General features: G+C 36.0%; 1 protein-coding gene and 3 long non-coding RNA genes across 4 annotated transcripts; 2 read left to right on the forward strand and 2 right to left on the reverse strand.

Moving 5' to 3' along the window:
- Positions 1 to 302: 302 nt before the first annotated feature.
- Positions 303 to 2204, reverse strand: LOC116403758. The gene is made up of 3 exons (XR_004216590.1): positions 1496 to 2204; positions 1277 to 1400; positions 303 to 513 (listed from the first exon to the last, which is right to left on the reverse strand). It is a non-coding gene; the product is annotated as an uncharacterized LOC116403758 (long non-coding RNA).
- Positions 2205 to 2454: 250 nt separating this feature from the next.
- On the reverse strand, positions 2455 to 3614 carry LOC116403827. Its single transcript, XM_031885455.1, has 3 exons — positions 3497 to 3614; positions 2968 to 3350; positions 2455 to 2802 (listed from the first exon to the last, which is right to left on the reverse strand). Exons 1-3 carry the CDS (start codon positions 3612 to 3614, stop codon positions 2455 to 2457), a joined length of 849 nt encoding a protein of 282 aa, XP_031741315.1.
- Positions 3615 to 11380: 7766 nt separating this feature from the next.
- LOC116403982 lies at positions 11381 to 13098 on the forward strand. The gene is made up of 3 exons (XR_004216916.1): positions 11381 to 11904; positions 12000 to 12125; positions 12842 to 13098. It is a non-coding gene; the product is annotated as an uncharacterized LOC116403982 (long non-coding RNA).
- Positions 13099 to 20815: 7717 nt separating this feature from the next.
- LOC116404002 lies at positions 20816 to 21442 on the forward strand. Its single transcript, XR_004216941.1, has 2 exons — positions 20816 to 21189; positions 21270 to 21442. It is a non-coding gene; the product is annotated as an uncharacterized LOC116404002 (long non-coding RNA).
- Positions 21443 to 22072: the final 630 nt, after the last annotated feature.

Here is a 22072-nt window from a genome sequence, read left to right on the forward strand (position 1 = left end):
AAATATACCCTGTAAGAGATCCACTACTGGTCCCGCTAGGGATAAAACTGTTAACTTCCTGCATCATAACAGTCTCGTGATCCCGTAGGGTGCACATAACCATTCTAATGCCCCTGAAGGATGCATATATCAGTCTACTGCTTTGTAGGATACACATGTGTAATGACCCGACTTTTCTAACTATGTCAAAATCGTTAATTTTCACAAAAGACCGAGTTTAATTAAAATTTAAAACCTCAAAGAACAAAATTTATTTTGTTTGTTTGGGCCCCAGTTTTAAAGTACTAAAATTCACATGAAAATTTAAAACTAAAAAGATTCAAATCTTTGAATACTTTAAAACCTCAAAATTTTCTAAACAGTCTCACGTTCGAATACAATTAATACTATAAATCACTAAGCGGAAGTAAAATTTTAAAGTGTCCCCTGTGGCGGTAAAATTTTAAAGTGTCCCTTGTGGCGGTCACGCTTCCTTCCTGCCCCTCGCCGGTTTGCCGCCTTTATTACCTTTGCCTGAAAAATTAAACATAAGGAGGGTGAGTATAAAAATACCCAGTAAGAGACCCTCTATTGGTCCCGTCAAGGGAAAATAAATTGTTAACATTCTATTGGGACACCCTGTACAGTCGGTGATCCCGTAGGATGCACATTTCAGTCTAACGCCCCGAGGGACATACATTTCAGTCTAGTGTTCTGCAGAAACACATATCAGTCTAATGCTCCCGAAGGTCGCATAAAAATTGGTGATCCCGTAGGACACCTACAAGGCATACCTCCCAATAAAACTAACAATTTTTCCCCTCAATCCGTTCTAACCATCTTTACGGTAATTTATGACATCATTCAGTTATCTCAAAATATAAAGTTCTTTCACTCAACATTCTAACAGTCAACCTATCTCACTTAAGTTCGAAGGTCGTTGATAACATTTTAATACATCCGTCAAGTAAACCACAAAGTCACAACAGCCCTCATTTACAGTTCAGTATAATCCACATCCAACCGAAACAAATTCACGAGTTCACATCCCAAATCTTTATACAACACAATCTATTAATATCATCATGTACACATAAGCATAATTTAAGTCATTCACATGTATACTTTCGGCAATCCACATCAATTTACACATCAATGTGTATATATATATGTTTCCAGTCAAATACAACATACACTAAACATTTAGTCTGCAACCAAATGTGTACATCTTAATCATCATCCATACAGTCCAACACAACTCAAAAACTTTAGGTGAGTCCAGTAGAAAGTCCCTTACCTCAAGGTAACTCAATTTCTCGAACAAACTATATCCAACGAAAGACTCAAGGTATTAGCGAACCGAACTCCAACAATTTACAAGTTGGTTGTGAATTCAAGGGACTCAACGTTACTTCCAACACCTTCAAGAACAATGTTAACCAAATGTTTAATTTGATATTTCATCTTAACAATCCATCACGCAGAAACCATCAATTTCACTTATCAGAGAACTCACAACAAAACAGCGGCAACGGCGATCGAACCTAAACGACAAAGATCGTACAAACAGATTAGAGTGTACATTGGTATGTGAATCGCGGCTGGAAGAAGAAGCACGATGCTGCCTTACTGTCGGCCGACGAACAAACGCAGTGGTGCAGATGGTTGACGAAAGCGGAACAAAACCCTTAGTTGGAATATGGAAAGTTGTGGCGGTGTGGAACGGTTGCGAACGTCACGACGACACAAAACGTGAGGCAGAAGACTTGTGCAAGCTGAGCAACGCGGATTTTCGAGCAGTGCAACTAGCAGAAGATGACGGACAATGTGATGAAGTGGCTCGAGTGGTTGCGGATCTGGACAGCAGGGAGGCGCTGACGAACCACGATGAGCAGTTGGGGGTTTGGGTAACGGCGGCGCCAGAAAAAAGAAGGAGAAGGGAGAGAGGAGATGTTTGACGGCTGCAGGAAGCAGTGGGATGCACCACGAACAGAAACAGTACGCGGCGGCTTTGTAACCTGGACGGACGACGACTTCAGGCAAATAGTGCAACGGCGAGGGCGGGATGAGAAGATTTGGGCGGTGATGGTGGTTGGCGGACGAGCAAAAAGGAGAGGGGAGATGTGAGGCGACTGGGTAGGGAGAGAAATAGGAGAAGATGAAGAAGAAAAGGGGGATCGTGCGTGGGAGAAGAAGAAAAGGAAATTGTTTTTCTTTTATTTTCTTTTTTTTTTAAAAAAAATATATATATTATTGTTACTATTTCTTCTTTTTTTCTTCCACCCCAAGTATAGTAAAATCATACCCAAATTTTTAAATCATTAAATAACAAGGCAAGTTAACTACAATAATAATAAAAAAAAATCCCTTAGAGCTTGGAGTGTTACATTCTTCCCTCCTTAAGAAACTTTCGTCCTCGAAAGTTCTAATCCTGGAACAACTCTGGGTAACGAACTCTCAATCATCTTTTCGCTTTCATGTCGCCTCTTCAACTCGTTGATTTTGCCACAATACTTTTACTAATGCAAACCCTCTGTTATGAAGCATCTTCACCTGTCTAGCCAGAATCTCAACTGATTGTTCTACATAGCTCAAATTCTCATCAATCTCTAGTGGTTCATAATCCACTACATGAGATGGATCTGCCACGTACTTTCTCAACATCGAAACATGAAAAACATTATGAACTGCAGAGAGGGATGGTGGCAATGCCAAACGATATGTCACAACACCGATTCTCTCTAAAATCTCAAACGGTCCTACGAAACGAGGACTCAACTTCCCTTTCTTTTCAAAACGCATAACACCCTTCATAGGTGCTACCTTCAAGAACACCTTATCTCCCACATCAAACTCAAGGTCTTTTTGCCTCACATCTGCATAACTTTATTGTCTACTCTGCGCTGTTTGCATACGTGCTCTAATCGTCTGAATAGCCTCATTAGTAGACTAAACTAACTCATGACTTATCAATCTCTGTTCACCAACCTCATTCCAACAAACAGGAGATCTACAACATTTACCATGCAAATCCTCAAATTGCGCCACGCCAATAGTAGCCTGAAAACTGTTATTATAAGCAAACTCCATCAAATGCAAGTGAGAGTCCCAACTACCTGAAAACTCTAGTACACAAGCTCGTAGCATATTCTTTAAAACTTGGTTCAAACGTTCATTTTTACCATCAGTCTGTGGATGGAAAGTCGTACTGAAATCTAACCTCGTGCCCATAGCAGTCTGAAGTCCCTTCCAAAACTTGGAAGTAAAACGTGCATCCCTATCAGAAACAATCGATACAGGCACTCCGTGCAGTCTCACAATCTCAGTCAAATATAACTGTGCCCGCTTACTAGCAGTATAAGTGGTTTTCCCTGGGACGAAATGGTTGATTTCGTAAGTACGACGACAACAACCCAAATCACTACGTAACCCTTTAGGGTTCTAGGCATTTCTGTAATAAAATCCATAAACACATTCTCCCACTTCCATTCTGGTACACTCAAAGGCTGCAACAAACCTGCTGGTTTTTGTCTAGGTGCTTTAACCTGCTGGCACACCAAGTACTTACTAACAAACTTTGCCACTTCTCTCTTCATACTACGCCACCAGTACACTCGTTTCAGATCCTGATACATTTTTATTTTGTACTACCAAGATGCATGGAAAATGGGGAACTATGAGCCTCAATCAATAATTCTACCTTAACTGCTTTGTTTGTTGGCTCACATAATCCTTTCTCAAACATAAGTTTGCCATCAGAGGATATGGAGAACTTCTTACCTTTCCCTACTTCTACTAGGTGACGCTTCTCAATCAAACAAGGTTCGATGAACTGAACAACAACAATTCTTTGTCTCAAGGTCGGTTGTACTAACAACTGAGCTAACTGTGAGGTGACTTCTCCCACTGAAACTACAATCTCAGCTCTCTCACGGTGTTTGTGTAATGGAACCTGTCTGGTAATAAGTGTTGTCGAAATGTGATACTTTTCTACGAAGAGCATCAACTACAAAATTCTCCTTATCTAGATGGTACAAAATCTCACAATCATAGTCATTTACTAATTCAAACCATCTTTGCTATCTCATACTCAGCTTCTTTTTGAGTGAAGAAGTAGTTTAGACCTTTTTTTTTTTTTATTACAAAGTATCTATATCTTTTCATCATACAAATAGTTCCTTCAAATCGTTAATGCAAAAACCACAACTATCAATTCCATATCATAAGTTGGATAATTTTCCTCATGACTCTTCAACTGACGAGGAGCAGAAGCAACTACTTTAACTTGTTGAATCAGAACACTTTCTAAACTTTCCTAGAAGCATCAATATAAATTACGAAACTTTGTGAACCATCATGTATGGCAAGCACAAGAGTTATACAAGCTTCTGCTTAGATCCTGAACAAGAAATGGTCCGTGAGACATCTGCAAGGGACACTACCCCATAGATAAAGCTAAAAAATTTCCCTCATCCATTCTAACAATTTAAGCAGTCAACTCAAAATACAGTCCAAGCTACCATCATCATATAATAATTTCAGTCAAACACACATACAGTCAATTTACCCATACTAGTACATAATCAATCATTGGCATAATGATTAATCAAACAATCAAACTATACATAGGTGTCATCCAACTCAGTTCAACAGTACACTATCGATACATTAATATATCAGTGTATCCATCAAAACATTCAAATCTACATAACAGTTAAATCCCTTTTAGTTAATACATTCCAACTTCAATATAGGGCCTAATAGTATAAATCTCTTACCTTAACGTTACTTAAGCTTCTTTTTAAAACCAAAGTGCAACTCACCAACCTAAACATAATTGAACAGAAATCAATCACTTCCACAAACAGTTTCATCCATTCAATTCACTCTATATGTAAATTCCAACACTTACCCAAATTGTGGACAATTGAACTCCAATCCAACTCGTTTGAAACTCAAGGAATTTAAGCGTTGTACTCAATTTGCACCTTGAAGAAACAATATCTACCAAATAATTAACCCAACCAATAATGGTTATTGAAAACAACAACGTAGACCCAAAACTACAATGTTTTCACAAACCACAAATATGCAGAGGCACTGACTCTCGAAACTAATGCGAAAGAGAGCGTGCAAACAGATATGAGCTTGTGATTTGCATATGAAAGAGGCGAACCGCACGCGACTGCTTCATGGTCGGCGGTGACACCCCATGATTCACGGTGGTCAGACGCAAAGGAAAGCAAAACTGGGTCGATCGATGGTTTGCTAAGGGAGACGTGACGACAGCTAACTAAAACGAAGAAAAGAAAGAAGATGGAGACCAGTAGCAACTACGCGAATGGAAAGACGACGCGAACCACGACAAACGCTACAGTTGAGCTTCAATAGAAGATAGAGGCAGTCGACGGTCGGTGGTCGTCGGAGGAGTTGAACGAAAAGAGAAGAAGGGAGAGTAGACGACTGTAGAATAACAAAGAAAGAACAGAAGAGATGAAAAGCTCGGGGCATGCAAAACGATGTAGGTATTAAAATAAATAATAGTAATAATATATTAAAAATTGTTATTATTATTATTTTATTTATTTAATATTACTTATATTTCATTTCCATACTCAAATTTCTATTCCCTTTTCACTTATTTTCTTTTCCATCAAATTAAATTATCTTCCATACAAAACTAAAATAAAATAACACCCATAATTCTTAAAACTTAATAAAAGTGGAAAATTAAGTTGAGAGAAATACCTAAAATTTGGGGTGTTACAGATATCGGTGGTGTCCTCTGCCTTGGGCACACACAGTACCATCCATCTCACAAAGCAAGGCAAGTTTTGGGCTTTTGAAACCCAACTTGTTGTTTGAGATGTTGATGGGACTAGAAAGAAAGATAAGTAACTTCTTCTAGAAACTATAAATTATGGTTGGGTTACTAGCATGTCATGCTTCTGTCAATAAATTATCATCAATAATTTATCATCGGTGGAAGGAGTTCATTGTGAGTGAAAATTCAAGTGATTTGTTTCTAAGTGATAAGCCCAAATGGAGAATTGGAAGCTTATTAGGAAATCCTAAGTATATTAGGAAATCTGAAGCTTATTAGGAAATCCTAAGATTATTGGGAGATCCTATGATTATTAGGAGACCCTCGAAAACTTATAAAAAAGAGAACATTAGTGTTTTCGCAGGGTTTTGGTGATACGAATTTGGAGGATCGTTCTTATAAGAACAAAGGCAATTTGAATTTGGAGTGTTGTTCACATCGACACAGAGGTATGCTTATTAATGATTTACTTATTTATGCACGATCTGTTTATGTTCTAGGGCTAGAATTTTTTTTTTATGTGAATTGTGCAGCGTCTAGTCCTAGTTCGTTTTTCAACCGACTGAGCTTTGTTGAATAGGCAGTATGCTATAGAGAGGAGTTAACCTAGATAAGAATTAAATGGACAAATGTCTATTTTAGGGGAGGTTCAGTTCGAACTTTGTTCGAGGGAATGATCATTTTGGGAATGCGACCAAAGTCCCACATTAGATAAGGAACTGTGATCATAAGTGCATAGGTGCAACTTATGAAAAAAATATTTTGAATCAAAGGTTGAATTTAGAATTTTTTTGATTACTGTTCATGTATGCCTAAAATAGCCACTGTAGAGCCTTAAAAGTGTCTGTAGCTGTATGTGGTCTTCTAATACATCAAGTGTACGTAAAGATGATATTCCTCAATGGTAACTTGGAAGAGTCAAATTACTTTATGGTCTTTAACTAGTTCCTGAAACTTTGATGAGAAAATTGTTTAACTCCACTTTAGTAAACAATGTCTTAATTAAGAGAACTATGGTAAGTTTGAAAACTTTCCCTTGTATTTTTTTAAAATTAAAATGCGCTTTATTAAATTTTCAACTTTTTCTTAAAAGTATATTTGCCAATTGAGTGGCAGTAGTTCAAAACACAAAGGGTTCAATTGAAGTAGAGTCAATCATTGCAAAATGTTTTAAGAATAAGGATGTTTCATATGCATAAGTCGATATTAATTGTAAATTGTACGAAGCATTTGTTTGATTAATTTTTCCTGTTCTGTCATCGTGGAATAGGTTGGTAATCAAAACCATATTAATTTTTTTTTGTTTGATTAATGTATTCCTTTGTTCAAGACTACATGTAACCGAGTTTATAAATCTTAAATAACATTTTAGCACGTATGTAAATCCTTCGCGTAAAAGATAATTTAGTGACAATTTTCGTATTTGTTAAGTAAACTATTTTCACGATATTTAAATTAAATATTTTAATTGAGACTTTCACAATTAAATAAAATGTATGAAAAGCTAGTTTTTTCTATTTAACATAGTATAAAAAATAAAACGTTGAAGCTCCAAGAATATGAATGTATAATTTTATTCTTTCATAATGTTTTTTTTATATATCTTCATTTCATATCGAATCCAATGAATTGGTTATCGGTGATTATTCTAGCAAGAGGGAAGGGTAATTCCACATTGAGAGATGATTTTTTTGGTGGTAGGAGATTGTAAATAAGATTGGAACGTCGGATTTTTCTTGTATTGACAATAACATGATCTATGCTTCCTCACCATGTCACAACAAGATGATGATGGCGCTGTTGACGTAGTGTATGCCCACATACATACTCTCATCTCATTTGGGTCGCATGTCGCTGCATTTGCCAACTGAGCTTCTTTTACAAATACCGCCAACAACAATACTAAAAAGAAAAATCTTGTGATGGAAGAAACTCTATTCATTCTAGATGATTTTAAAAAAGACAGTAATATGTTGTGATAGATGGGCAAAATGATTGTATTGTATTGGGTAAATGATCCAACAAATGTTTTATAGACTCGTATCAAGGAATGTTCATTTTAATTTTTAAGGAAAACCGTTTGCTCCAGCCTTTTGGCTATTTATGTGTTATGTATTTTTGGAGTATTTGTTAATTGTTTGTTTTTCTAGACAATTAGTATTATTTGTTAGTTGTTAGTTTGCTTATTTTAATTATTTGGTTGTAAACCTTGCTCAACACACATCAATCTCGATTCATTCTAGAAACCTGAGTGTTGAACACATACTCAACACCTAGCAGACTACTAAAGTGGACCATAGTCACACTATCAGCATCCAATTGAAAACCCAAGCTCACAAAGCAGTTGCTCTAGTGAAATAACTTGAAAAAAAGACCTGTATCCCACATTCAGCTACAATACCAGGCATTGGCAGTTGACCCATCAACACCTGGTATGACCCTCGCTCAAATGTGGACATGCAGTCAACTTAGTATAATGAGCAACACCAATGTTTTGCATGAGAACAAGACTTAGAAAATAAATAGTCGTCATGCTCGACATATTTCGCTTTCATGCTTAGTACCTATATAAAGATGCTATCGTGCTTTTATAAGTCATGATAATATAACAACAATGTGGTATACGGATCATGCTTCGTAGCTTAGGAAATTGTAACATACTTATGTGCAACACATATCTATTATAGAAAAAATATTTTATTTTTAATCACTTACTATACAAAGTTTGGTTTCCTTTCCCTTTCCCCTATATAACTCCTACTCCAAGTTTCAGAATACTTGAGTTCTTAGAAAACGTAATGGCACACAAATTTCGTCGCCCAATTCATGCTAAATAAATTATCGAATCATACACCAAGCACAAGACTTAGTGGTAAGTTCGGGTTGAACTGAGGGAGCACGCTAATTTTGCAAACAAACTAATTTCCAAAAAAGTAAAACTGCAAAGGAAGTGTAAATTAAAGAAACTTGATGTAAAAAAAGTCTAGCTTAAATATATCGATCTTTCCCTTTCCAAATAATTTGTTCATCGAGCTATTATCATTGTCTATACGCAACTTTTGTGGGGAATTACTATGGTTGTGTGTGATTTTTAATTAATGTTTCAATTCAAAATTAATAATTTACTATAATTAGTATTATTTTGATGGTTATAAGCCCAAATGGAGAATTGGAAGCTTATTAGGAAATCCTAAGTATATTAGGAAATCTGAAGCTTATTAGGAAATCCTAAGATTATTGGGAGATCCTATGATTATTAGGAGACCTACGAAAACTTATAAAAAAGAGAGCATTAGTGTTTTCGCAGGGTTTTGGTGATACGAATTTGGAGGACCGTTCTTATAAGAACAAAGGCAATTTGAATTTGGAGTGTTGTTCACATCAACACAGAGGTATGCTTATTAATGATTTACTTATTTATGCACGATCTGTTTATGTTCTAGGGCTAGAATTTTTTTTATGTGAATTATCAGCGTCTAGTCCTAGTTCGTTTTCAACCGACTGAGCTTTGTTGAATAGGCAGTATGCTATAGAAGGAGTTAACCTAGATAGAGAATTAAATGGACAAATGTCTATTTTAGGGGAGGTTCAGTTCGAACTTTGTTTGGGAATGATCATTTTGGAATGCGACCAAAGTCCCACATAGATAAGGAAACTGATCATAAGTGCATAGGTGCAACTTATGAAAAAAATATTTTGAATCAAAGTATGAATTTAGAAGGTTTTGATTACTGTTCATGTATGCCTAAAATAGCCACTGTAGAGCCTTAAAAGTGTCTGTAGCTGTATGTGGTCTCAGTGGGGGAAGACACCGCACAGTTAGCTCAGTTTTCAGTACATTCGATCTTGAGACAAAGAATTCTTGTGGTTCAATTCATTGATCCTTATTTGATTGAGAAGCATTGCCTAGTAGAAGTAGGGCAAGTTAAGGAGTTTTCCATATCCTTTGATGATGAACTTATGTTTGAGAGAGAATTATGTGAGCCAACAGAAAATGCAATTAAGACAAGGTTATTGGTTGAGACTCATAGTTTCCCATTTCTCATGCATCCAAGTAGCACAAAATGTATCCGGATCTGAAAAGAGTTTGTTACTAGCGTAATATGAAGAGAGAAATGGAAGATCTTGTTAGTAAGTGCTTGGTGTGCTAGCAGGTTAAAGCACCAAGATAGAACCAACAGGTTTGTTGCAACCTTTGAGTATATTAGAGTGGAAGTGGGAGAATGTATGTATGGATTTTATTATATAATTGCCTAAAACCCTGAAGGGTTACATAGTGATTTTGGTTATTGTCGATAGGCTTACGAAATCGACACATTTCATTTAAAAAAAAAAAAAAAATCCACCTATACTACTAGTAAATGAGCATAATTATATTTGATTGAGATTGTGAGACTACATGGAGTGACCGTATTGATTGTTCTAACAGAGATGCACTTTTTACTTCCAAGTTTTGGAAGGGACTTTAGACTGCCATGGGAACGAGGTTAGATTTCTAGTACAACCTTTCACCCACAGACTGATGGCCAAACTGAACGTTTGAACCAAGTTTTAGAGGATATGCTACGAGCTTGTGTTCTAGAGTTTCCAGTAGTTGGGACTCTCACTTACATTTGATGGAGTTTGCTTATAATAACAGTTTTCAGGCTACCATTGGCATGACACCGTTTGAAGCTTTGTATGGTAAATGTTGTAGAACTTCTGTTTGTTGGAATGAGGTTGGTGAACATAGATTGATGGGACCTGAATTAGTTCGGTCTACTAATGAGGCTATTCAAAAGATTAGAGCACGTATGCAAACAACGCAGAGTAGACAGAAGAGTTATGCGGATGTACGGCGAAAAGACCTTAAGTTCGATGTGGGAGAAAAGGTATTCTTGAAGGTAGCATCTATGAAGGGTGTTATGCGTTTTGAGAAGAAAGGAAAGTTAAGTCCTCGTTTTGTTGGACCATTTGAGATCTTAAGAGGGTTGGTGTTGTGGCGTATCGCTTGCATTACCACCATCTCTCTCTGCAGTTCATAATGTTTTTGTTTCGATGTCGAGGAAGTATGTGGGCGATACATCTCATGTAGTGGACTATGAACCCTTGGAGATTGATGAGCATTTGAGCTATGTAGAACAACCTGTGGAGATTCTGGCTAGAGAGGTAAAGATGCTTCGTAATAGAAGCATTCCATTAGTAAAGGTTTTGTGGCAGAATCATCGAATTGAAGAGGCGACATGGGAGCGAGAAGAAGAGATGAGGACTCGTTATCCAGAGTTATTTCAGGATTAGAACTTTCGAGGACGAAAGTTTCTTAAGGAGGGAAGAATGTAACGCCCTAAACTTGAAGGTATTTTATTTTAAGAGAATTATTTCGATTTGTTCAAGATATATTTTTTTAAATATGTCGAAGGGGAGAAAGAAGATTTGAAAATGTATTAATATAATTATAAATATATATATATATATATATATATATATATATATATATATTTTATATTTTTATTAAAAAAGAAAAGAAAAAGAAAATTCTCTTCTTCTCCTCCCGTCGCGCCGCGACCCTCCTTCCCCTTCTCTCCGTTCGCGCAGCAACCGCCCAACCGTCCTCTTCTCCTTCCTCCCGTGCGCCGCGACGACCCAACCATCTTCTTCTCTTCCGTTCGCAGCAGCCGTCGGCCGCCGCGTCTCCCCTACTGAAGCCGAGCGCCGCGACCTCCATTCCGTTCTCCATCTGCGTTCGCGAAGCAGCCTTGCAGCAGCCGCCGCGTGACTATCCGGTCCAGATCTGCGGCGCCGTTGCTCTTCCGCCGCTGCCTAACCGTCTCCGCCGTCTCTATCTCCGTCCGCGAGGCAAGTCGCACGCCTCAGTCACGAACAGCCTCGCCGACGCAGGTCACGCCGCATCGCACGAGTTCGGCTACGTTGCCGGGCTACTCCCGTCCGCGCGTAACTGCTGTTGAACGTCCGAACCGTTCTGCCTTCGTAGATACCCGCTGTCCCATTTACGAATCGCGGACCGGTTTGCGTGCAGAAGTGTTTTGCACGATGTCTTTTGTGTAGATCCTGCGACAACTTCTATTTAACGTCGATTGTCAAAGTCTTGTTACAAGATATTGGTAAGGATGAGATTGTTCGGTAATAAGGTCTTACATTTGTAAATACATTAAGATGTGATGTTTTTAATTGGTTGAATTGATCTTTGTTCTTGAAGGCGACATCGGTGATTTGGAGTTAGTGTCCTTCAGTTACGCCTTAAGCTTTGTTGGAGTTCGATTCTTTACTCTTGGGGTTTGTTTGTTGAAGTTAGTTCGACCAAGAAATTTTACATAAAATCGAGGTAAGGGATTTTCTACTGGACTCAATTGTGATTGTGAACTGTATGTGTGTTGAATGTATATTGTGGGTTGACTGAAAATATATATGAATGTATATGAATTGAAGTAGACTTGATGTCGAATGTATGTCGTGATTGTCATGGAATCTATATATAAATGTGTGTATGTGGACAGGACGGAGATTGTAGATTGTGTTTGTATGAGATGCAGATGTGAATCTTGAGATTCTCGTTTAGATTGGGTGTATGATTACGCTAAAGTATGACTGTGTGCTGGTGAACTGAGGGTGCATTAACTGAGGGGTGCATTGACTGTAGTAAAATAAGTTGACAGACATATGACTGTAGTATAAGTTGACTGTTAGGATGTTGAAAGAAAGAACTTTGTGACTTGAAGTAACTGAAAGATGGGTTGAATGGAATGAGGGGAAAATTGTTAGATTGTATTGGGATGTTTACCTTGTAGGTGTCCCACGGGATCACCAATTTATTGTGCACCTTCGGGAGCATTAGACTGATATGTGTTTCTGCAGAACACTAGACTGATATGTACGTCCCTCGGGGCGTTAGACTAAGATGTGTATCCTACGGGATCACAAGACTGCGACTGTACAGGGTGTCCCAATAGAACTTTAACAATTTATTTTCCCCTGACGGGACCAGTAGAGGGTCTCTTACTGAGTATTTAAATACTCACCCTTCTTATGTTTAATTTTCAGGCAAAGGTAATAAAGGCGGCAAACAGGCGAGGGGAAGGAAGGAAGCGTGATGCCATAGGAAACGTGTTTTGCTTCCGCTTATGGGTTCTTGTGAGGTTTAAAATGAATTGAAATTTAGTTTACAAACGTTTGTTGTAAATAGTATTATTTTATGATTTCCTGAATGTTAAAAAATCAGGCCTCACTTGAAGATGTTTTTTTTTAAATTGCTTACGTTTTGTTTATATTAATCAAAGTCTTTATTTGTTAAAAATTAACGATCTCGACTTACTTAGAAAAGTTGGGTCGTTACAGTCGTCATGCTCGACATATTTCGCTTTCATGCTTAGTACCTATATAAAGATGCTATCGTGCTTTTATAAGTCATGATAATATAACAACAATGTGGTATACGGATCATGCTTCGTAGCTTAGGAAATTGTAACATACTTATGTGCAACACATATCTTATAGAAAAAATATTTTATTTTTAATCACTTACTATACAAAGTTTGGTTTCCTTTTCCTTTCCCTATATAACTCCTACTCCAAGTTTCAGAATACTTGAGTTCTTAGAAAACGTAATGGCACACAAATTTCGTCGCCCAAATTCATGCTAAATAAATTACCGAATCATACACCAAGCACAAGACTTAGTGGTAAGTTCGGGTTGAACTGAGGGAGCACGCTAATTTTGCAAACAAACTAATTTCCAAAGTAAACTGCAAAGGAAGTGTAAATTAAAGAAACTTGATGTAAAAAAAGTCTAGCTTAAGATATATCGATCTTTCCCTTTCCAAATAATTTGTTCATCGAGCTATCATCATTTGTCTATACGCAACTTTTGTGGGGAATTACTATGGTTGTGTTGATTTTTAATTAATGTTTCAATTCAAAATTAATAATTTACTATAATTAGTATTATTTTGATGGTTATAAGCCCAAATGGAGAATTGGAAGCTTATTAGGAAATCCTAAGTATATTAGGAAATCTGAAGCTTATTAGGAAATCCTAAGATTATTGGGAGATCCTATGATTATTAGGAGACCCGCGAAAACTTATAAAAAAGAGAACATTAGTGTTTTCGCAGGGTTTTGGTGATACGAATTTGGAGGATCGTTCTTGTAAGAACAAAGGCAATTTGAATTTGGAGTGTTGTTCACATCGACACAGAGGTATGCTTATTAATGATTTACTTATTTATGCACGATCTGTTTATGTTCTAGGGCTAGAATTTTTTTTTATGTGAATTATGCAGCGTCTAGTCCTAGTTCGTTTTTCAACCGACTGAGCTTTGTTGAATAGGCAGTATGCTATAGAGAGGAGTTAACCTAGATAAGAATTAAATGGACAAATGTCTATTTTAGGGGAGGTTCAGTTCGAACTTTGTTCGAGGGAATGATCATTTTGGGAATGCGACCAAAGTCCCACATTAGATAAGGAAACTGATCATAAGTGCATAGGTGCAACTTATGAAAAAAATATTTTGAATCAAAGGTTGAATTTAGAATTTTTTGATTACTGTTCATGTATGCCTAAAATAGCCACTGTAGAGCCTTAAAAGTGTCTGTAGCTGTATGTGGTCTTCTAATACATCAAGTGTACGTAAAGATGATATTCCTCAATGGTAACTTGGAAGAGTCAAATTACTTTATGGTCTTTAACTAGTTCCTGAAACTTTGATGAGAAAATTGTTTAACTCCACTTTAGTAAACAATGTCTTAATTAAGAGAACTATGGTAAGTTTGAAAACTTTCCCTTGTATTTTTTTTAAAATTAAAATGCGCTTTATTAAATTTTCAACTTTTTCTTAAAAGTATATTTGCCAATTGAGTGGCAGTAGTTCAAAACACAAAGGGTTCAATTGAAGTAGAGTCAATCATTGCAAAATGTTTTAAGAATAAGGATGTTTCATATGCATAAGTCGATATTAATTGTAAATTGTACGAAGCATTTGTTTGATTAATTTTTTCCTGTTCTGTCATCGTGGAATAGGTTGGTAATCAAAACCATATTAATTTTTTTTTGTTTGATTAATGTATTATTTTGTTCAAGACTACAGGTAACCGAGTTTATAAATCTTAAATAACATTTTAGCACGTATGTAAATCCTTCGCGTAAAAGATAATTTAGTGACAATTTTCGTATTTGTTAAGTAAACTATTTTCACGATATTTAAATTAAATATTTTAATTGAGACTTTCACAATTAAATAAAATGTATGAAAAGCTAGTTTTTTCTATTTAACATAGTATAAAAAATAAAATGTTGAAGCTCCAAGAATATGAATGTATAATTTTATTCTTTCATAATGTTTTTTTTATATATCTTCATTTCATATCGAATCCAATGAATTGGTTATCGGTGATTATTCTAGCAAGAGGGAAGGGTAATTCCACATTGAGAGATGATTTTTTTGGTGGTAGGAGATTGTAAATAAGATTGGAACGTCGGATTTTTCTTGTATTGACAATAACATGATCTATGCTTCCTCACCATGTCACAACAAGATGATGATGGCGCTGTTGACGTAGTGTATGCCCACATACATACTCTCATCTCATTTGGGTCGCATGTCGCTGCATTTGCCAACTGAGCTTCTTTTACAAATACCCAACAACAATACTAAAAAGAAAAATCTTGTGATGGAAGAAACTCTATTCATTCTAGATGATTTTAAAAAAGACAGTAATATGTTGTGATAGATGGGCAAAATGATTGTATTGTATTGGGTAAATGATCCAACAAATGTTTTATAGACTCGTATCAAGGAATGTTCATTTTAATTTTTAAGGAAAACCGTTTGCTCCAGCCTTTTGGCTATTTATGTGTTATGTATTTTTGGAGTATTTGTTAATTGTTTGTTTTTCTAGACAATTAGTATTATTTGTTAGTTGTTAGTTTGCTTATTTTAATTATTTGGTTGTAAACCTTGCTCAACACACATCAATCTCGATTCATTCTAGAAACCTGAGTGTTGAACACATACTCAACACCTAGCTAGACTACTAAAGTGGACCATAGTCACACTATCAGCATCCAATTGAAAACCCAAGCTCAGCAGCAGTTGCTCTAGTGAAATAACTTGAAAAAAAGACCGTATCCCACATTCAGCTACAATACCAGGCATTGGCAGTTGACCCATCAACACCTGGTATGACCCTCGCTCAAATGTGGACATGCAGTCAACTTAGTATAATGAGCAACACCAATGTTTTGCATGAGAACAAGACTTAGAAAATAAATAGTCGTCATGCTCGACATATTTCGCTTTCATGCTTAGTACCTATATAAAGATGCTATCGTGCTTTTATAAGTCATGATAATATAACAACAATGTGGTATACGGATCATGCTTCGTAGCTTAGGAAATTGTAACATACTTATGTGCAACACATATCTTATAGAAAAAATATTTTATTTTTAATCACTTACTATACAAAGTTTGGTTTCCTTTTCCTTTCCCCTATATAACTCCTACTCCAAGTTTCAGAATACTTGAGTTCTTAGAAAACGTAATGGCACACAAATTTCGTCGCCCAAATTCATGCTAAATAAATTACCGAATCATACACCAAGCACAAGACTTAGTGGTAAGTTCGGGTTGAACTGAGGGAGCACGCTAATTTTGCAAACAAACTAATTTCCAAAGTAAACTGCAAAGGAAGTGTAAATTAAAGAAACTTGATGTAAAAAAAGTCTAGCTTAAGATATATCGATCTTTCCCTTTCCAAATAATTTGTTCATCGAGCTATCATCATTTGTCTATACGCAACTTTTGTGGGGAATTACTATGGTTGTGTTGATTTTTAATTAATGTTTCAATTCAAAATTAATAATTTACTATAATTAGTATTATTTTGATGGTTATAAGCCCAAATGGAGAATTGGAAGCTTATTAGGAAATCCTAAGTATATTAGGAAATCTGAAGCTTATTAGGAAATCCTAAGATTATTGGGAGATCCTATGATTATTAGGAGACCCGCGAAAACTTATAAAAAAGAGAACATTAGTGTTTTCGCAGGGTTTTGGTGATACGAATTTGGAGGATCGTTCTTATAAGAACAAAGGCAATTTGAATTTGGAGTGTTGTTCACATCGACACAGAGGTATGCTTATTAATGATTTACTTATTTATGCACGATCTGTTTATGTTCTAGGGCTAGAATTTTTTTTTATGTGAATTATGCAGCGTCTAGTCCTAGTTCGTTTTTCAACCGACTGAGCTTTGTTGAATAGGCAGTATGCTATAGAGAGGAGTTAACCTAGATAAGAATTAAATGGACAAATGTCTATTTTAGGGGAGGTTCAGTTCGAACTTTGTTCGAGGGAATGATCATTTTGGGAATGCGACCAAAGTCCCACATTAGATAAGGAAACTGATCATAAGTGCATAGGTGCAACTTATGAAAAAATATTTTGAATCAAAGGTTGAATTTAGAATTTTTTGATTACTGTTCATGTATGCCTAAAATAGCCACTGTAGAGCCTTAAAAGTGTCTGTAGCTGTATGTGGTCTTCTAATACATCAAGTGTACGTAAAGATGATATTCCTCAATGGTAACTTGGAAGAGTCAAATTACTTTATGGTCTTTAACTAGTTCCTGAAACTTTGATGAGAAAATTGTTTAACTCCACTTTAGTAAACAATGTCTTAATTAAGAGAACTATGGTAAGTTTGAAAACTTTCCCTTGTATTTTTTTTAAAATTAAAATGCGCTTTATTAAATTTTCAACTTTTTCTTAAAAGTATATTTGCCAATTGAGTGGCAGTAGTTCAAAACACAAAGGGTTCAATTGAAGTAGAGTCAATCATTGCAAAATGTTTTAAGAATAAGGATGTTTCATATGCATAAGTCGATATTAATTGTAAATTGTACGAAGCATTTGTTTGATTAATTTTTTCCTGTTCTGTCATCGTGGAATAGGTTGGTAATCAAAACCATATTAATTTTTTTTTGTTTGATTAATGTATTATTTTGTTCAAGACTACAGGTAACCGAGTTTATAAATCTTAAATAACATTTTAGCACGTATGTAAATCCTTCGCGTAAAAGATAATTTAGTGACAATTTTCGTATTTGTTAAGTAAACTATTTTCACGATATTTAAATTAAATATTTTAATTGAGACTTTCACAATTAAATAAAATGTATGAAAAGCTAGTTTTTTCTATTTAACATAGTATAAAAAATAAAATGTTGAAGCTCCAAGAATATGAATGTATAATTTTATTCTTTCATAATGTTTTTTTATATATCTTCATTTCATATCGAATCCAATGAATTGGTTATCGGTGATTATTCTAGCAAGAGGGAAGGGTAATTCCACATTGAGAGATGATTTTTTTGGTGGTAGGAGATTGTAAATAAGATTGGAACGTCGGATTTTTCTTGTATTGACAATAACATGATCTATGCTTCCTCACCATGTCACAACAAGATGATGATGGCGCTGTTGACGTAGTGTATGCCCACATACATACTCTCATCTCATTTGGGTCGCATGTCGCTGCATTTGCCAACTGAGCTTCTTTTACAAATACCGCCAACAACAATACTAAAAAGAAAAATCTTGTGATGGAAGAAACTCTATTCATTCTAGATGATTTTAAAAAAGACAGTAATATGTTGTGATAGATGGGCAAAATGATTGTATTGTATTGGGTAAATGATCCAACAAATGTTTTATAGACTCGTATCAAGGAATGTTCATTTTAATTTTTAAGGAAAACCGTTTGCTCCAGCCTTTTGGCTATTTATGTGTTATGTATTTTTGGAGTATTTGTTAATTGTTTGTTTTTAGACAATTAGTATTATTTGTTAGTTGTTAGTTTGCTTATTTTAATTATTTGGTTGTAAACCTTGCTCAACACACATCAATCTCGATTCATTCTAGAAACCTGAGTGTTGAACACATACTCAACACCTAGCTAGACTACTAAAGTGGACCATAGTCACACTATCAGCATCCAATTGAAAACCCAAGCTCAGCAGCAGTTGCTCTAGTGAAATAACTTGAAAAAAAGACCGTATCCCACATTCAGCTACAATACCAGGCATTGGCAGTTGACCCATCAACACCTGGTATGACCCTCGCTCAAATGTGGACATGCAGTCAACTTAGTATAATGAGCAACACCAATGTTTTGCATGAGAACAAGACTTAGAAAATAAATAGTCGTCATGCTCGACATATTTCGCTTTCATGCTTAGTACCTATATAAAGATGCTATCGTGCTTTTATAAGTCATGATAATATAACAACAATGTGGTATACGGATCATGCTTCGTAGCTTAGGAAATTGTAACATACTTATGTGCAACACATATCTTATAGAAAAAATATTTTATTTTTAATCACTTACTATACAAAGTTTGGTTTCCTTTTCCTTTCCCCTATATAACTCCTACTCCAAGTTTCAGAATACTTGAGTTCTTAGAAAACGTAATGGCACACAAATTTCGTCGCCCAAATTCATGCTAAATAAATTACCGAATCATACACCAAGCACAAGACTTAGTGGTAAGTTCGGGTTGAACTGAGGGAGCACGCTAATTTTGCAAACAAACTAATTTCCAAAGTAAACTGCAAAGGAAGTGTAAATTAAAGAAACTTGATGTAAAAAAAGTCTAGCTTAAGATATATCGATCTTTCCCTTTCCAAATAATTTGTTCATCGAGCTATCATCATTTGTCTATACGCAACTTTTGTGGGAATTACTATGGTTGTGTTGATTTTTAATTAATGTTTCAATTCAAAATTAATAATTTACTATAATTAGTATTATTTTGATGGTTATAAGCCCAAATGGAGAATTGGAAGCTTATTAGGAAATCCTAAGTATATTAGGAAATCTGAAGCTTATTAGGAAATCCTAAGATTATTGGGAGATCCTATGATTATTAGGAGACCCGCGAAAACTTATAAAAAAGAGAACATTAGTGTTTTCGCAGGGTTTTGGTGATACGAATTTGGAGGATCGTTCTTAAGAACAAAGGCAATTTGAATTTGGAGTGTTGTTCACATCGACACAGAGGTATGCTTATTAATGATTTACTTATTTATGCACGATCTGTTTATGTTCTAGGGCTAGAATTTTTTTTTATGTGAATTATGCAGCGTCTAGTCCTAGTTCGTTTTTCAACCGACTGAGCTTTGTTGAATAGGCAGTATGCTATAGAGAGGAGTTAACCTAGATAAGAATTAAATGGACAAATGTCTATTTTAGGGGAGGTTCAGTTCGAACTTTGTTCGAGGGAATGATCATTTTGGGAATGCGACCAAAGTCCCACATTAGATAAGGAAACTGATCATAAGTGCATAGGTGCAACTTATGAAAAAAATATTTTGAATCAAAGGTTGAATTTAGAATTTTTTATTACTGTTCATGTATGCCTAAAATAGCCACTGTAGAGCCTTAAAAGTGTCTGTAGCTGTATGTGGTCTTCTAATACATCAAGTGTACGTAAAGATGATATTCCTCAATGGTAACTTGGAAGAGTCAAATTACTTTATGGTCTTTAACTAGTTCCTGAAACTTTGATGAGAAAATTGTTTAACTCCACTTTAGTAAACAATGTCTTAATTAAGAGAACTATGGTAAGTTTGAAAACTTTCCCTTGTATTTTTTTTAAAATTAAAATGCGCTTTATTAAATTTTCAACTTTTTCTTAAAAGTATATGTAATACCCCAAAGGTATATATATATAATATATATATAAATATATATATATTTATTTATTATTTATTTATATTTAATTTAAATAAAAAGGAAAAAGAAAAAATAAAGAAAGAAAGAAGAAAAAAAAGAAAAAATCTCTCTTTCTCTCTCCTCGCGCGCCGCGACCCCCCCCCCCCCCCCCCGTTCTCTTCTCTTTCCTTCTCTTTTCTTCTCCCTTCCGTTTTCTTCCCGTCGCAGCCCAGCCGCAACCGCCGCCGATCCTTTCTTTCCATTCTCTTCCCGCCGCAGCCAGCCGCCCATCCGTTTCCTTCTCTCCGTTCGCGCAGTAACCGCCGCTGCAACCGTCTCCGCCGGTTTTGTCTCCGTCGAAGCCACGGTTCTGCAACCGTCTCCGCCGGTTCTTTCTTCGTTGAGCCATGCCGCACAACCTCTGTTTCGAGCCGCCGCCCATTCCGTTCTCCTCTGTTTTCTGCACTGTCGCGCGACTCTCCGACCGCGTCAGATCGTTGATCGATTTTGAGGTAGCCGCCACGTCTCCTTTGGCCGACCGCTAACCGACCCACATTAAGGATTTTTGCTGCGAGTTCGACATTCGTGCGTTGAGGTGTTGGGAGTATCATTAGACTCCCTTACATTCACAATCAGTTTGTGAATTGTTGAGGGTTCAGTTCGCCAATATTTCGGTGAGTTGGAACTTACGTTGAGGAAAGTAAGTGAGATATGTATCGTGAAAGTAATTGAATTTTTGTTGTTGTGTGCTTAGGATTGTTTCGAGGACGTTAGTTGATTAAGAAGCTTCCCCAACTTTGAGGTAAGGGACTTTCTACTGGACTCACCTAAAGTTTTTGAGTTGTGTTGGACTGTATGGATGATGATTAAGATGTACATGTTTGATTGCAGACTAAATGTTTAGTGTATGTTGTATTTGACTGGAAACATATATATATACATTGAAGTGTAAATTGATGTGGATTGCCGAAAGTATACATGTGAATGACTGAAATTATGCTTATGTGTACATGATGATATTAATAGATTGTGCTGTATAAAGATTGAATGTGAACTAGTGAATTTGTTTCGGTTGGATGTGGATTATACTGAACTGTGGTTTGTGCTGGTGAACTGAGGGGTGTATTGACTTGACTGTATAGTGGATTGACTGATGTATTAGCATATTATTGACAGACATATGACTAAAGTAAAATAAGTTGACTGTTAGGATGTTGAAAGAAAGGAATTTGTGATTTGAAGTAAATGAAAGATGGGTTGAATGAGAATGAGGGATAAATTTTAGGTTGTATTGGGATGCTTACCTTGTAGGTGTCCCACGGGATCACCAATTTATTTTTGCACCTTTCGGGAGCATTTGACTGATATGTTTTCTGCAGAACACTAGACTGATATGTATGCCCCTCGCGGCGTTAGACTGATATGTACGTCCTTCGGGCGTTAGACTGAAATGTGTATCCTACGGGATCACAAGACTGCGACTGTACAGTGTGTCCCAATAGAACTTTAACAATTTATTTTCCCCTGACGAGACCAGTAGAGGGTCTCTTACTGAGT

Source organism: Cucumis sativus, chromosome 5 (genome assembly GCF_000004075.3).
Source record: "Cucumis sativus cultivar 9930 chromosome 5, Cucumber_9930_V3, whole genome shotgun sequence".
NCBI classification, from domain to species: domain Eukaryota; kingdom Viridiplantae; phylum Streptophyta; class Magnoliopsida; order Cucurbitales; family Cucurbitaceae; genus Cucumis; species Cucumis sativus.

Excerpts from the sequence above, each read along its gene's own strand:
- LOC116403827 (XM_031885455.1), bottom strand. The coding sequence starts at position 3,614 with ATGTATCAGGATCTGAAACGAGTGTACTGGTGGCGTAGTATGAAGAGA. Across the intron at positions 3,351-3,496 it reads ACCTAGACAAAAACCAGCAG|GGAAAACCACTTATACTGCT; the intron begins GTTTGTTGCAGC and ends ATTTCGTCCCAG. Across the intron at positions 2,803-2,967 it reads CTCCTGTTTGTTGGAATGAG|GTAGCACCTATGAAGGGTGT; the intron begins GTTGGTGAACAG and ends GTGTTCTTGAAG.